The sequence below is a fragment of the Neovison vison genome, chromosome 6, assembly GCF_020171115.1.
Source record: "Neovison vison isolate M4711 chromosome 6, ASM_NN_V1, whole genome shotgun sequence".
NCBI classification, from domain to species: Eukaryota; Metazoa; Chordata; class Mammalia; order Carnivora; family Mustelidae; genus Neogale; species Neogale vison.
This window is the reverse complement of record NC_058096.1, coordinates 96,138,938-96,153,149: the sequence shown is the minus strand read 5'-3', so window position 1 is coordinate 96,153,149 and position 14,212 is coordinate 96,138,938. Positions and strand designations below refer to the sequence as shown.

General features: G+C 41.6%; 1 protein-coding gene across 3 annotated transcripts in view; it reads right to left on the bottom strand.

Annotated features, from left to right (window-relative positions):
* FNDC3B (fibronectin type III domain containing 3B) overlaps positions 1 to 14,212 on the bottom strand; it is a 343,565-nt gene that overhangs the window by 247,759 nt on the left and 81,594 nt on the right. For all 3 annotated transcript variants that reach the window (XM_044251801.1, XM_044251802.1, XM_044251803.1), the window contains exon 3: positions 910 to 985. In XM_044251801.1, the coding sequence (XP_044107736.1) occupies positions 910 to 985 (76 nt within the window). The remainder of the gene's footprint in view (positions 1 to 909; positions 986 to 14,212) is intronic.

The window sequence follows — 14,212 nt, the reverse complement described above, 5'->3', positions numbered from 1 at the left end:
TAGAGAACTTCCGAGGGACTATTCCGTATATGGAGGGCCATGAATTGTTAGGGACAGGGGATGGACCATGATGCGCAGCTTTTTAAGATGGCCTCCAATGATTCTGGCTTGCTGGTGTTCCCACACTGTGCAAATTCCCTTTCTCAAGTGGATTGGACCTGGTATCACCCCCCTGCCCTCAGTTGCTACTCTGATGAAGCCAGCTGCCTCACGGAGAAGGCTTAGCAAGGAACTGAGGGAAGCCACCTGCCAATAGCCCACAGAAACCTAAACCCTACCAACCTCTCAAGCAAGCCTGGAAACAGACTGACCCTTAGACATGCCTTTCAAGGATGGCAGCTCTAGCCCATACCTGGCTTTCGGTATCTTGAGAGGCCCAGGGCTGTAGGACACAGCTAAGCTGGGCCTAAATTCCTGACCCACAAAAACTGAGATAATACATGTTGTTGTTTTAAGCCTCTAGATTTTGGAGCAATCCATTAATCAGTAAAACAAGTAACAGGTACTTACTACAGATCTTACCTCAAAAAACATCATGTCGTTGGCCTCATGTTATGTATTTGAAAGTTTTAACTAATTTGAAAAAGTTATTGTTCTCAATGGAAAATTTGAGGTCCTTCAAAATCTCAACAGTTTCCAAATTCCATAATATATTAAAAGATACTGCAAAAGCCTTCCCAAGTTAAACTCACTCACTTAAAAGTCAACAGAACACTAGAGGTATTTACCTTTGCCCCTTTATTTATCATAAGCCTACATTAGCATCGAGACTCTATTTCACAAAAAGAGTAAAACGTTTTTAAAAATCCAAGATAAGTGATATGGAGACACAAAGAACAACTCTACTCCCTTAAAACAAGAAATAAAAGAGAAACTCCTCTGGTTAGAGGCTTACAAGAATTTCCTTACCTTGAATGCACTGAAGTGTTCCATCCTCTGCTCTTATTGTGAAAGTCTCACCTGGATTAACTTGAACGAGAATGACCTGCAAAATAACACATTAATTTCAATTTAACACTAGAGCATCTGGGGCTTCTCTTCCACAGTTTTATTACCTGAATTTATGACCTAGACAGGACGTGTGTGGCACAGAACTCTGTATCAACACAAAACTCAGGATAGGTCTTAGACCTGGTTCAGAGTTGAAGGGGGTCAGTATACCCACTTGAATTTAGCTAAGTGAATTCTCCTGCGTTGGTTATGATGTTAGGTACCTTAAAAGCTCAACTTTTTTTTACTCTCACACAATTCCTTTTTTTCTTTCACTAATTTAGAAATCAGAAATCAAGAAGAAACGAGACCAGATACTATGCTTATAAGGGAAAAAAGACACAGAGAAACGTGGCTCTGGGCAAACACTGCGGTACACATTCTTCCTAAGTGTCCATTACTGACTTGGGTTGTAGGAGTCCACTGTGTAACGAAGGCGGCAATTTGTAAGAAAAATGTTCAGAACATAAAGTATCTGTATAAGTTCTGGAATTAGTAATAAACACTATAAAATAAACGAATAATAATATTATAAATAGGTCTCACTCAAAATTTTTAATCTGTTATCTAAATGTCAGTGAACTTTAATATTTATTTTAAAAAGTTTATTTACTTATTTGAGAGAGAGAGAGTGCGCACACCAGAGCACCCAAGAGTGGGAGAGTGGCAGAGGGAGGGACCCTTTAAGCAGACTCCCCTGCTGAAGCGAAGAGCTCCATGGGGGGCTCAACCCCCAAGCCCTGAGATCATGACCTGAGCCAAAAACCAAGAGTCAGACACTCAAATGATTGAACCACTCAGGCGCCCCTAATATTTCATCTAAGTAGGCAACTTTAAAGGCTAGACCATGCAGAGCAATGGCAAAGTATGTTCTTCCAAGAGCCTCAGTTTTAGATCTCATCTATCTAGTTCTTTAAGTAACAAAAGGAAAAAAAAAAAAAAAATCACTGGATTTACATCTAAATACAAATCAAAGGACATAATCTAAGCTTAAAAACTGAGGTGAAATATCACACCAAGGGCAAGGTTGACACTACAAAAATAATGACTGTCCATTTCTGGAAACTGGACAGAGGACAGTGTCACATTCATCTTAGGGTTCTCGGAGCAAGCCTTGTCCCTCCCTGTGTCGAAACCGTCAGGCGTACCATTCCCTGTCCTTCTTCATCTCTGCCTGTCACCCACCTTACTCCTTCCCTGACCAGTGACTCACGCCTATTCATTCCTGTCAGCCTAAGGAGTGGCATCAGCTTTTCAGGACAGGACAGGCCTCCCACCATGTGTCGTAATACAGGTGTGTGTGCCCTCACACACATCTATACATCTGTACATCCCCTTCCTAGAACTGACAACTCCAGAGAGCTCCACAATTATTCTAGGGTCTGTCTTTGCTTCTTTAATATTGACTCTGTAAGGACTTAAGGGCTCAAAACTGTACCCGGACTAGAATAAGCACTTGATAACTATTTCTACTGAATGAATAATCAAAGTCATAAAAACACAAAGAAAACCAGTGCAAACAATATTTTAACTTAGAAATTGAGCTTTCATAATATTCAATTTAAAAAGTCAACTTTTTTTTTTTAAAGTCAACGTTATTTACTGCATGTACCTACATTTCTGTTCCGTAAATGTGTTTGAGATCAGACCCATTTCATCTTTAAAACCTAAACCTTTAATATCCATGTATTTTGTTTCTTCTAATAATTCACCACAGGAGACACTGTTAGGATATTAAAATTATTTAAATCAGGAAATGCATTAACTGGAGAAAACAAGATCATTCAGGAAAAAGCAGTCCCAGCTTCTCCCTGGTGCTTCTCATTACCCTGAATTATAATGGTGGCTTCAAGGCAATTTATTTTTCCTGTACAGTAACTGTGTCAATAATCTTTCAGTCTTAAGTATTCAAATTCTCACCAATGTAAACACACTGTGCCATTTTAAGAACTCAAAAGGAAATCCCTTCAGATCTCTACAGAGTGATTAAAACATTTCAATTGCTTTCTTGAAACTGAGCTTTTAAAGGCATTCCTAACATGAAAATAGTTTCAATTTAACTTTATTCGTACAGAGACATAGAACATAACTCGACTATAACAGAATTTTGAAAAACACTCCAATAAAGAAAATTATCTGTGTCTTTTTAAAAGTCCTTAGACCAATTCCAACATTACTATAATAGAGCAGAAATCAGTTCTTGTGTTGAAACCTCTAGGGGTAAGACCTATAATACAGGCCTGTAGAATTAATTAGTTAGGAAAAAAAAAAAAATCAAAGGACACCAAGACTATGCCCCAGATACTCTCTGACAATCCCAAATTCAATACTCTGTCCTCCCCCGCTCTCATAATTGTCAGAAATGTGTCCTGAATGCAGGTCCTGAAAGTACAATTCACCAGTATTATGGAAAGTCCCAGGCAGGAAAAGGGATTTCTGAACTGGGGTACGCTCCACATTCTGTCACATTACCTGCTCTTCACATGACATGAAAAGTGTCTGTAATGGTTCCTTAGCCGTCCCTGACACCAGGCCACCATTCAAAGCCTGCAAAAGCCATTTATGATAACCCCTCTCTGCTTACGGAGGCCGATTCCTGACCCCCACCCTGCTTCTTCAGGGGTAAAGGTGATAGGTAAAGAGCTTTTATGCATCCTACTAAAATACCTCTCTTCAAATGTTTCGTTCCTGTAATTTTCCCGGCTGCTGGGTTGCTATGGCAACCAGATTATAATCTGCCAAGTTACCTCAGAAACCAGGCAAATCTCCTGCGTCCCAGTATCAATTTTTCTTAGTAAGAGCAAAAGTCATTATTTGAGCAACCCGCATTCATCCTGGGACCGAATCATTTTAAAAGAAAGCATTTTATTACACTGAGGTCCAATGACCACCTTGTTGTTTTCACTGTCAATAAAGGAGAGATAAAAAATAAAGTTTTGACACACACCAGTCCAGGGATCTCATCCCTGACAACTGACATGAATGAGAGGGCAGAAGTGCGCCTTCTATCCCCCAGCCCTGAGGCACATGAGTCACGCCCTGGCAGGCTCCCTGGTGTTTAACCTTTCCTATGACAGCAGCCTGCCCCTCTCTCTCTCTCTTGCCCTCTCTGCCCCTACTCTGTCTCCCTCCCTCCTTTCTCTCTCTGGCCACAAGGCAGACATAACTGTTACAAGTTCTCACAAATGCAGAATGTAAAACATCCTATCACTGTCCAAACCTCATTTTTTTTGTCCACTCACTAAGCATTTCCTGCGTTTCCAAAGTCAGTATTAAAACAATTCAAGCCACATTCTGTGTCTTGTCAGAGGAAAAAAGATTTTAACCCCTGATAGATTCTTCTCCTCTAGAAAAACTAAAACAGAACCATGTTAATCAAATCATAAAAGCATACTCAGGCTACGTTTGCTTCATCAGGTCAGTTTCACATCTGTTCCAGCTACATGAACCAAGTAGCCCAAAATAATCAGAGGCAAGTTTGTCAAAAATTAATGACAAGTAAGTACCCATTCTTTCAAAATCTTAATAAAACAAGTAGTAGAATTGATATCATTTAACAAAAAGCTTAAACAGCATCTTGAGAAAGCTCTGCCCAACAAGACTACCAAAACAGGTGTCAATAGATCTTTCCTTAAAGGTATAAATCCAACACAGTTTGTTACCCAGTAGAGGAGGAAAAGGAAAGCTACTACTGCAATTTAAATTGTGGGTAGCTGATTAACCAGATCAATGGTATCGAAGATCATTCCTGGAGGCAAATTCCTAATTTACACCTCAAAAAGCTTCCCAGCCCCCTGACCAAACCAGCCCCTGCCCCATATGTGCCCATCACAGAAGCTTCTGCTGGGAGGACAGTACTGACCAACCAAAGATAGAATGTTACATTTGCAGTTTTCCTGTAAGTTAAATCCAATAGCCAGACACTCAAGATACAAACCGTGCCAGGAGAGGGGACCCTGTTCCATTCCAGAAGCTTCTTCCACTTGCCACACTCTGTGAGGCTTGTCTTACTCTTAACTGTGTTACATATAAATGAACATTCTCACTTGTAGTCAGCATGTAGGATTACCCAACAGGTATCTTTAGGGGGAAAAAATGATACAACCTAAAAGCTGCAGAAGAGTTCCCCCTAAGGAAGGATTCTGTCAAGAATAGGTAGTAACTTCTTTTTGAAGATTTTATTTATTTATTTGAGAGAGAGAGAGAGAGAGCACGCAAGCGTGGGGCGGGGGGGGGGGGGGGAGGCGGGGCAGAGGGAGGCGGAGAGGAAGAAGCAGGCTCCCCCATAAACCTGACTCGGGCTTAATCCCACGATGCTGGGATCATGACCTAGAGCCGAAGGAAGACGCTTAATGACTGAGCCACCCAGGTGCCCCAAGAATATCTAGTAACTCTTAAAAAGGGACTTCTGATTATATGAGAGGAACAACTACACTTTTTTTCTGGATACACACACACACACACACACACACACACATGCACACACTCCAGATTCCCAAACTCCACAGAAATCCTGCCTAGCTCCACCCAGGCTCTAGAAGGCCCAAACCATCCATCAATACACAACTTTGAGAACTGATTATGAGAGGAATAACTGCACTTTTTTTCTGGATATGCGCGCGCGTGCACACACACACACACACACACACACACACCAAATTCCCAAACTCCACAGAAATCCTGACTAGCTTCAGCCAGGCCCTGGAAGGCCCAAACTATCCATTAATAAACAACTTTGAGAACCCGGTGCCTGGACTAGAGTCCAGAGCTGGTCTCCAGCAAACTGAAAAGTGAGCATCATATGTTTTCTGAGTCCCCTCCCTTTGTTCTAAATCAGGAAAAGGGAGAAGATGGGCTGCAAATAACCAGTAATTATCTGGTGGTGAAAATACACCAAGATTAAAATATGACAGGTAAAATAGAAAGGTACTAGAAGATGATGAGAAAGTACTGATTGTCTTATCCGCTCACCTGTCCTAGTGAAGCCTGACTCCAAGGCTGGCAGGAAAAACACACACAAGACCAGGAAGCCCAAAGAAGTACTTACTCACTGGGTCAAGGACCAGGGACACACATGGTACTGAAGCTGTTGCTCGGTCTCTAACACTGGTAGGACAAAACAGTCTTGTTTTGTTTCTTCCTGGGCTTTAGGACTCGTTCAGTTTATTTTCTTCTTTTCTTAAGATTTTAACACCTAACGTGAGGCTGGAACTCACAACCCTGAGATCAAGAGTCCCCCCCTCCACCAACTGAGCCAGCCAGACACCCCCAGACCTGTTCAGTTTAAAGCAAGGAGCGAGAAGATACCAACGCTTCCAAATTTTTAGTACTCTTGATGTCTTCAAAGAATGGAAGGTTCAAAAGTTGTCGCCCTCAACGGACTATTACTTATCTCTAAAATTAGCTCAGAATGATGTGGGCTACTTTATCAACTCCTTTTAACAGCTTTTTTTCTACAAGGATTTCTACACAGCTACTGCTAAACCCCTGTGGTCTGCCAGGTAGGTACTATTAACCAGATTATATAGATGGAAAACTGAGGCTTAAAAGAGGGTTAAGTGACTCGTGTAAAGTCACGAAACTACAAAACGACTGAGTTAGCCCTGGAAACCAGTCCCACCTGACCAAAATGCAGGCTCTTCTATTACACAAATAGCCTCTCTGATAAGCATGGGCTTCACAAAATCAATTCTTTGATTCTCACTTTAATAAACAGTTACAAGGAGAGAAGAACTCACTTCACCAGGTCAAGGGCAGGTCTCCAAGACGGGCTCTAAGGATGAGATCTGTTCTGGGAAACCCAAGCCCACTCCCTATGCCAGGGCCCGTAACTCCCAATATGATAGTTGGGTGGTAAGGGAAACCTCAACTAACAACAATGGCTTTTATACTGAGTCAGGTTTATTCTCATCAAGTCCTTATCACGTCCTTGAACTCCCCTGGATTCCTAAGACGGACCACGGAGTGAATCACGGGCTATCACAATCACCAGATGCCACTTCTCATGCCCCAACAATGGGCATAAGAAAAGTAAAAGAGGGCTCCTGGGACAATGGCAGCTATAGCTGCTGCGCTTTCCAAAGCCAGCTATGATTAACAAAAAGATAGGAATGGATTAATAAGTAACCAAGGGAAAAGAAATCAGATAAACCAGTGAGGACATTTTTATGCACTGAAATTATGCCAGTGCCTGCTGAAACTCTATACATTCAGAAGAGTTCCAAAAGCCCACTTCATGAGAGTCCTCAGAAGAATGACTATGATATCTCTATTAATTTAGCCAATATCAAGAGTGACAAGAATGCGTCAGGCATTCCTCCAGGCACTGGGAATAGAGCCTTGGAGAATACAAAGTTCTGCTCACCTCAGGCTGACAAACAGAACTTAGGCAGGATGAAGAGGGGTAGAGAGGGGGTAGAGTTTAAAAAGAAAGAAAACATTTATAGATAGTGCTAAAGGCTATAAAGAGAATACAATGGCAGCTTGTAAGAAATCATACATTTCTACTCTAATTGTACACTGCCCTGAATAAAGAGATTCTATTACAAAAAGGGCTGCTGTTTAAGAATAAAAATATAGCCTTAACTTAAATGGAAAAAATGCGAAATGTAATATAGATGGCCAAAACTAGGTTAAAAGCCTCTTTTAAGAGAGCCACAAATGCCAGAGTCTAAGATTTCAACTACAGGACTTTCAAGATAAAAACCAAGAATATAAAAAGACCAAAATTCTATGCAAGCTTAAGTATAGTTTCCCCGGCTAAAGTAAGAGCTACCAAATACCCTTGGTGCATTTGAAGCACCACATTTACTTAAATAATTTTAATTGTATTAAATACATTCTGCTCATAGCTCTCAGTGCTAACACTAGAACTCTTCTTCCTTTAGTTGACAATTAGGCTCGCTGGAAACAAAATTTGGTTCTTGTCAACACCACTTCAGGGTTAATCCTTGTGAAAAATGTCTACCAGGTTAAGACACAGCCCCCTTCTCCCCCTCAATTCCATCAACGCACCCCACCGTACACAGGCTAGGCTCTGGCCACACTAACAGGGAAGGTGCAGTTCAGGCTACTTTCCACCTAGCCAGCCCCCCCCCCCCCGCATGTGCATGGCACATGACAGTCTCCCACCATTCAGGTCCAGCCTCCTCCTGTCTACTTTCGATTGGCTGAGAAAGTGTAATCCCATTCACACCGATGTGCTACTTCCTGTCGCGCCCCTCTGGTAAGCTATGCACTGAACTTATCAGAATCTCTATTATCAGAATCTCAAGCCCAGATCAGGGAAGAAACATTCAACTGCCTCTATTCCCAATATTCTAATATTTCTTAGACGGGTTTCAACATTGGCCATGTCATTCATTTTACACTGTTCTTCCCTCCCCAAAGAAATAATCAAGAAATAATATATCTATGAAGAAATGTTCTCATCCTTATAACTGACAGGAAATCAGGTCCCACTATTTAATCATTCAATATTCTAGAGCTGACTTTTCTCTATTACTATACTTTTTCAATTGCTTGAAATTAACACTACTATTGCTTGCTAGCATATGAACACTAACATCCAATCAGAAGTGAATACAAATAGGTCATACGCTAGGGTCTGGGAAATGTTACTGCACCTCCATAATCTAGAACCTTCGGTGCTGGTAAGGACCAGTGACCAATCTCTAAGAAAAAATGTGGCCTCTAAAGAAAGAGTATTTAAAAAAAAGTTGTTACTGCTTTTTATGGAAATCTGCATTTTATCTTCTCCAAAACACCACCACCACCACCCAACAAAACCACACAGACAATTCTCACCTCTGACCAGATTTCAGTTTGAGAAACATCCTGGCTTTTCTTAAAAGCTCACCTCCCAACTCATTTGCATCCCAGTGTCTGTTGGGCTTCCCTGGATTCAGGCAACCGGAGTGACTTTGGAATCCATTCACATAAATTCTGAAATCTAAGTATGCCCTTTACATCTACAAAATGGTTTGAGTTACTTAGAATCGTGTCTAATTAAGATTAGACTAATGGAAGTCAGCAATAGAAAGAAATAAAATAATACCACAGTATGTGGAAATTTCCTACCAACTGCTCAGAACTCCAGAAGACCCTTTTCTGATCCATCAGCTGCCTTCTCAAAGCACACAGCAAGAATTAAACTTGGCCAGATTCTCTAAGAAGCATCAGGCATTTGCCTTTTTTAAACACTTAAGCAAGGAGCTTGGGAGGTTATCCCCCATACATTTCAGGAAAACAGAATTATACAGCTGGATACTTAAGACCATTTAAAAGTTTAGAGAAACTGTCCAGATCTGACGTTTTGAGAGCAACAGACTGAAAAACGCTCTTCAAAAATGCAATGCTTTCAGATTTTCCTTTCTAGATCTTGGTACCAGAGCTCTGTAAGCAACTGCTGGAAAGCTTGGCGCGCATCTGTACTCTCGGGCCCCAGATGATGAGATTCCTGGGCGCACACACATACCAATTTGTACAAATGAACAGATTATTCCAATTCTTCTCTCATTTTGCACCGAGTCCAAATTCAAGACTGACACACTCTTCTCTGCAGACAACGAAGGAAAAATGTGACAAAGATTTTCCGGCCAGCCCCTCCCCTCCTCCTCAGCTGCCCACGGCACACACAAGCACACAGCGACTCTCTGCACGGCTCTAATCCGCAGGCCCGTTTATGCGCCATGACATCAGTGCAGTATAATGAGCCAAGTTTAAACTCCATCTGGGACAAATAACGTCCAGGCACACTGTGACTTCTTTTGTTTATATACACTGACTAAATATGTCTTGGTGGTAAATGAACTAACTCTTAAGATTTATTTCCCAAGGCCTCCAAAACAATATTCTGCACCCCTGAAGCAACTCCCGGCCTCCAGTTCTCTTTCCAAGGCTATGCGTAAGTGATTTTTAACAGAACACATGATTTTGAAACATATAATTAACATCTTGAGGAGAGACAAAGTCCAAACAGCCCTTCATCAATCTCAAACAAAGAAAAGAGGAACTGGCTAGCAAATGGGTGTGGTATCATGGCTCAGGGTACAAACCCTGCAGGCCACTTAACTCTGTATTCCCCCACACACACCCAACAAGAAGCTAGCCGAGGTGAGAGATTTAAGAAATGCTCCCGTAGCCAAGTGACCATTTTCTTTCTCTTTTAAGGATAAACTTAGGGTGTTTTTTTCTTGTCATTCTGGCATTACTTAAAAGACATAATTATAAATTCAGCATGAAAAACAAACAAGCTAATAGGTTCAAGTCTTACAATAAGTTTTTAGATTTCTTCAGACACAAAAACTGTGCCTCTGGGGTGATGTAATTTTTGAATGAAAATGAAAGGCGGGGTTTGGGAGGAAAGGAAGGCTGACCAAAAGGTCATCTCCTAGCTCCAGGGGACAGGGAACCCAGGCTACTCTGTCTGGGTCCAAAGCCACTGACCCCAGTGGGAACCACTCCCCCTGCAGCTAATCTCAGGGAAAGAACCACTGGCCTAGGGAAAGGGAGGAGCTCTAGTGAACCGGACCTCAGATGACCTCACTCCCAACTCCTCCTTCCAACTCCACTCTTGCCTCCAAGCCTCAGGCACCACCACCACCACCAGCACCTGGTTGGCAATTTTCAGAAGCTGCAGATCCAAAATGAAGACTATCACCCTCCAGAACCAACGCGAAGATCGCAGAATAGGAAGAGTCGCAGTGAACTTTCATAATTTTATATGGCAAAACCCAGTCCCCAAAATCTCTCCCAACTGTTTTACCTGAACGAGACAATGAGCCATGCCCAACCCAAACAACCCTACCCTTCCGGGAAGGTTCTAAATGGACTCAAATCCCAGTCCTGTGATTGCCAGCTGGAAGTACTTAACCCTTCTCGTCTCTGGTTCTGTCAGTAAAAATGATCACGACCTTATGGGGTGTATGATTACTGAATGAAATGATGTATATAAGTGCTTAGCACCATTCCCAACACCTCATAAGCCCTCAAACAGTTATTATTCACTCCCTCCACCACAGAGGGAACAAAGAAATCAAAATATCAAATAAAAGCCATTCTTTCCACCAACTCAACTTACTGCCCACAAATAACCACTCAACTAAAAGCAGAGACCAAAAGCCTTCTGGCGAACAGCAAGCTTACAGAGTAACATTTAGGTCTAAGGTAAATGCCAAAAACTCAGACACTTGGAATTCTTTCAATGTCAAACATCTGACCTTTAATGAATCTTCTACTTTGTTAGGACCCTGAAATCTCTGGAAGAGGCAAACCTTACACAATCTTTTATCCTTGATGTTAGAATAAGGGTTAGGAAATGAGCCGCTGCCTCCCTCCGAAGAAACAGCACACACCCGGTGTGAGGCCTATCTTCAGGTCTCCTTAAGGGAGGCTTCTTTAAAGTTCCAAGGCCCCTTGAAGAAACATGACGGGCAGGGGACATCCATAAAAAAATGGGAAAACTCTTCAGCGCCTGACCCTCAGAAAACCACTTGATAAACAAGAAAATGGAGACTCTTAAAAGGATAATGTCCTCTATCACCCAAATGCACCCTCCATGGACCACCCCAGTCTTTAAAACAGGTACTATTCACAGACCAGGTGTATGTAAGCCCAAGGTCTGATTTCCCATCACAACCTCTAAAAGAAAAATATGGATGCTATTCCTTCGTAATTCATATTATAGTCCTGTTTTATATATTACTTTTATTTTCCATCATGACTAAAATCACCCAATTATAAATAGACTTTTTTTTTCAGGATGCTTTTTATATGGACTTTTCGCAAGGCAATGAGAAGACAGGCCTCAAACAGACCCATTCTGACAATACAAAACAAAAATTAAAAATGGCAAAGTCAGAAAAGATGTATGAGGTGCACGACTCTGGCCAATTCAGCTACCAAACCACATCACCAACTGAAGCACACGCTTCAGGGTGTCAAGGTTTCCTTATCACATGAACTAAACAATTCAATACAAAGACCGAAGAAACTTCTATCTGAGGTAATAATACGTTTCAGTCAGTGTTGCATTTTTTTTTAAAACTACTTAGAAAACATACAGACATTTTAACAACACCTCTTAAAAATTAAGCCATGTAACATAAACGGGTAACAAGCACAAGCCCTTTCTCTCAAAATCTCAGCTTTGGCTCACATGATTTAATTTCCATTTCTTGGAAATAATAGGAATGGAACTTTGATGACTTTCTAGCTGACCTGCCCCCAAAGCTAGACCAGTCTGCTCCAGTTCCATGCTAACTGCCCAGTTATTTGCAAAGCAGAAATCCCCAACGAGGTAATTTTCAAATGCAAGCTGTCCATTTTATCCAAATAAATGCACACCTACTCTACCCCAAGGAATAAGGAATAAGCATAAAGAGTGAATCTAGGAGAGGCAGGGCCAAATATTCTAATTAATGATCATGCTAAACACACCTGCTGCCCATAAAACACAGTCCCTCTCAGCAATGATCTGATCTGATCTGATGGTATCCTATTAAGGAAAAAGGCCCAGGGCTGAGAGGCAACACTGATCTCGACGTCAGAATGAACACTAAAGTGGCACACGCGTGACTTCTTTTTTTTTTTCTGGTGGCCCACTATAGCTTAGCTTCAATTTATTCTAAAGGTAGGGGTGGCTGGAAAATTACTAAGAGGCACCTGGTTCTGACCAATCCCAATTTAAATGGGGAAATAAATGCAGTCTGAAGGCAACTAAACCTGGAATTATCTCCACACATGGGGGTATAGCTCAGTGGTAGGGCATCTGACTGCAGAATTATCTCCACATAATACTGTGTGGCTTCAGCAGCTGGCTCCTCCGCCCGCGGTTTATTTTTCACATAGGGCTTTGGAACTTAAAGATTCATGGTACTAATTTTATGCTGCTTGCTCACTATTGTCTTGTTTGGAACGGAACATATATCATTTCTATATGATCCTATTTTTTAAATCAATCATTTGAAGAAAAAAAAAAAGTCTGCCAACATGAAAACAGTCATATGCAAACATATGTCTTAATACATGTAGATGGAGAACTATTCCATCTCTTCTTCCTCTGTGTATCTATGTATTATTTTTACGACACTATGAGATACAACCATGGCTGTCGAATCACATTGAACATGACAAATACACATTACCAAAAGGAAACAGACATGAGAGGCAGAAAGCCATCATATTTAACCTTATCCAAAGAGAAAGTTAACACAGAAATGGTACGGAATGCCTCTTCAAGGTAATACCAGAAGAGTCTGCTTTTTTAAAAATTCTATTTCAATAAGCACTCAAAGAAGTCTCAATTCTTGGAGCCTCTGAAACAAGATGATAAACACAAGTATTTGCATCGCTGCCCTTGGAATGCCTATAGCTTGCATCTGTGTTTAATGTCCCTAACTAGTCTGTAAACAGTAAAACAAGGCACCCTCTCATTCCTTCTGCTTACTGAGCGCTCAGTGTAGCACTGATCGGGGGCTCAAACTCTGCTCACTAAAAAGGAGAGGCCAAAAAAAAGACAACGCATGGGTACTAACTTGTAAGACGTGTAACTGAAACCCTCCCATTAAGCCAGATGAACCAGACCCCATGCCAGTTCATTTCACAAGTCCTGAGGAAAAAAAAAACTAAGAGGCTTGGGGAGCCTGGGTGGCTCAGTGGGTTAAAGCCTCTGCCTTCGGCTCAGGTCATGATCCCAGGGTCCTGGGACTGAGCCCCGCATCAATCGGGCTCTCTGCTCAGTGGGGAGCCTGCTCTCTCCTCTCTATCTGCCTGCCTCTCTGCCTGCTTATGATCTTGGTCTGTCAAATAAATAAATAAAATCTTAAAAAATAAAAAAACTAAGAGGCTTAAAATCACTTCCTAAGTATGACACACAAACTGTGCCTGAACAATCAAGCATTTTTGCTCTATCTGAAACACAGATTTGAAGCACACAATGCAATCTCAAAGGTAAAAAATGTTAATATCCAGGCTCCAACCTCAGACAAGCACAGACAGCAGGCAGTGCAGAAAAGGAGTGAAGGGGACAGAGTGGGGATTGAGAAGGACAGTCCCCAGCTGGAGCGGGCGGCTGCCACTATCTGCCAAGTGGGAAGACCAGTCCAGTGTTATCACAGAAAGATCCAGAATTTTATGTAAATCTTCCAATTTTTAAGTACTGGCACCTAATTATTGTTTTTTACTAATTACATTAATTATAAAGAGGGGGAGGAGGAGAGGG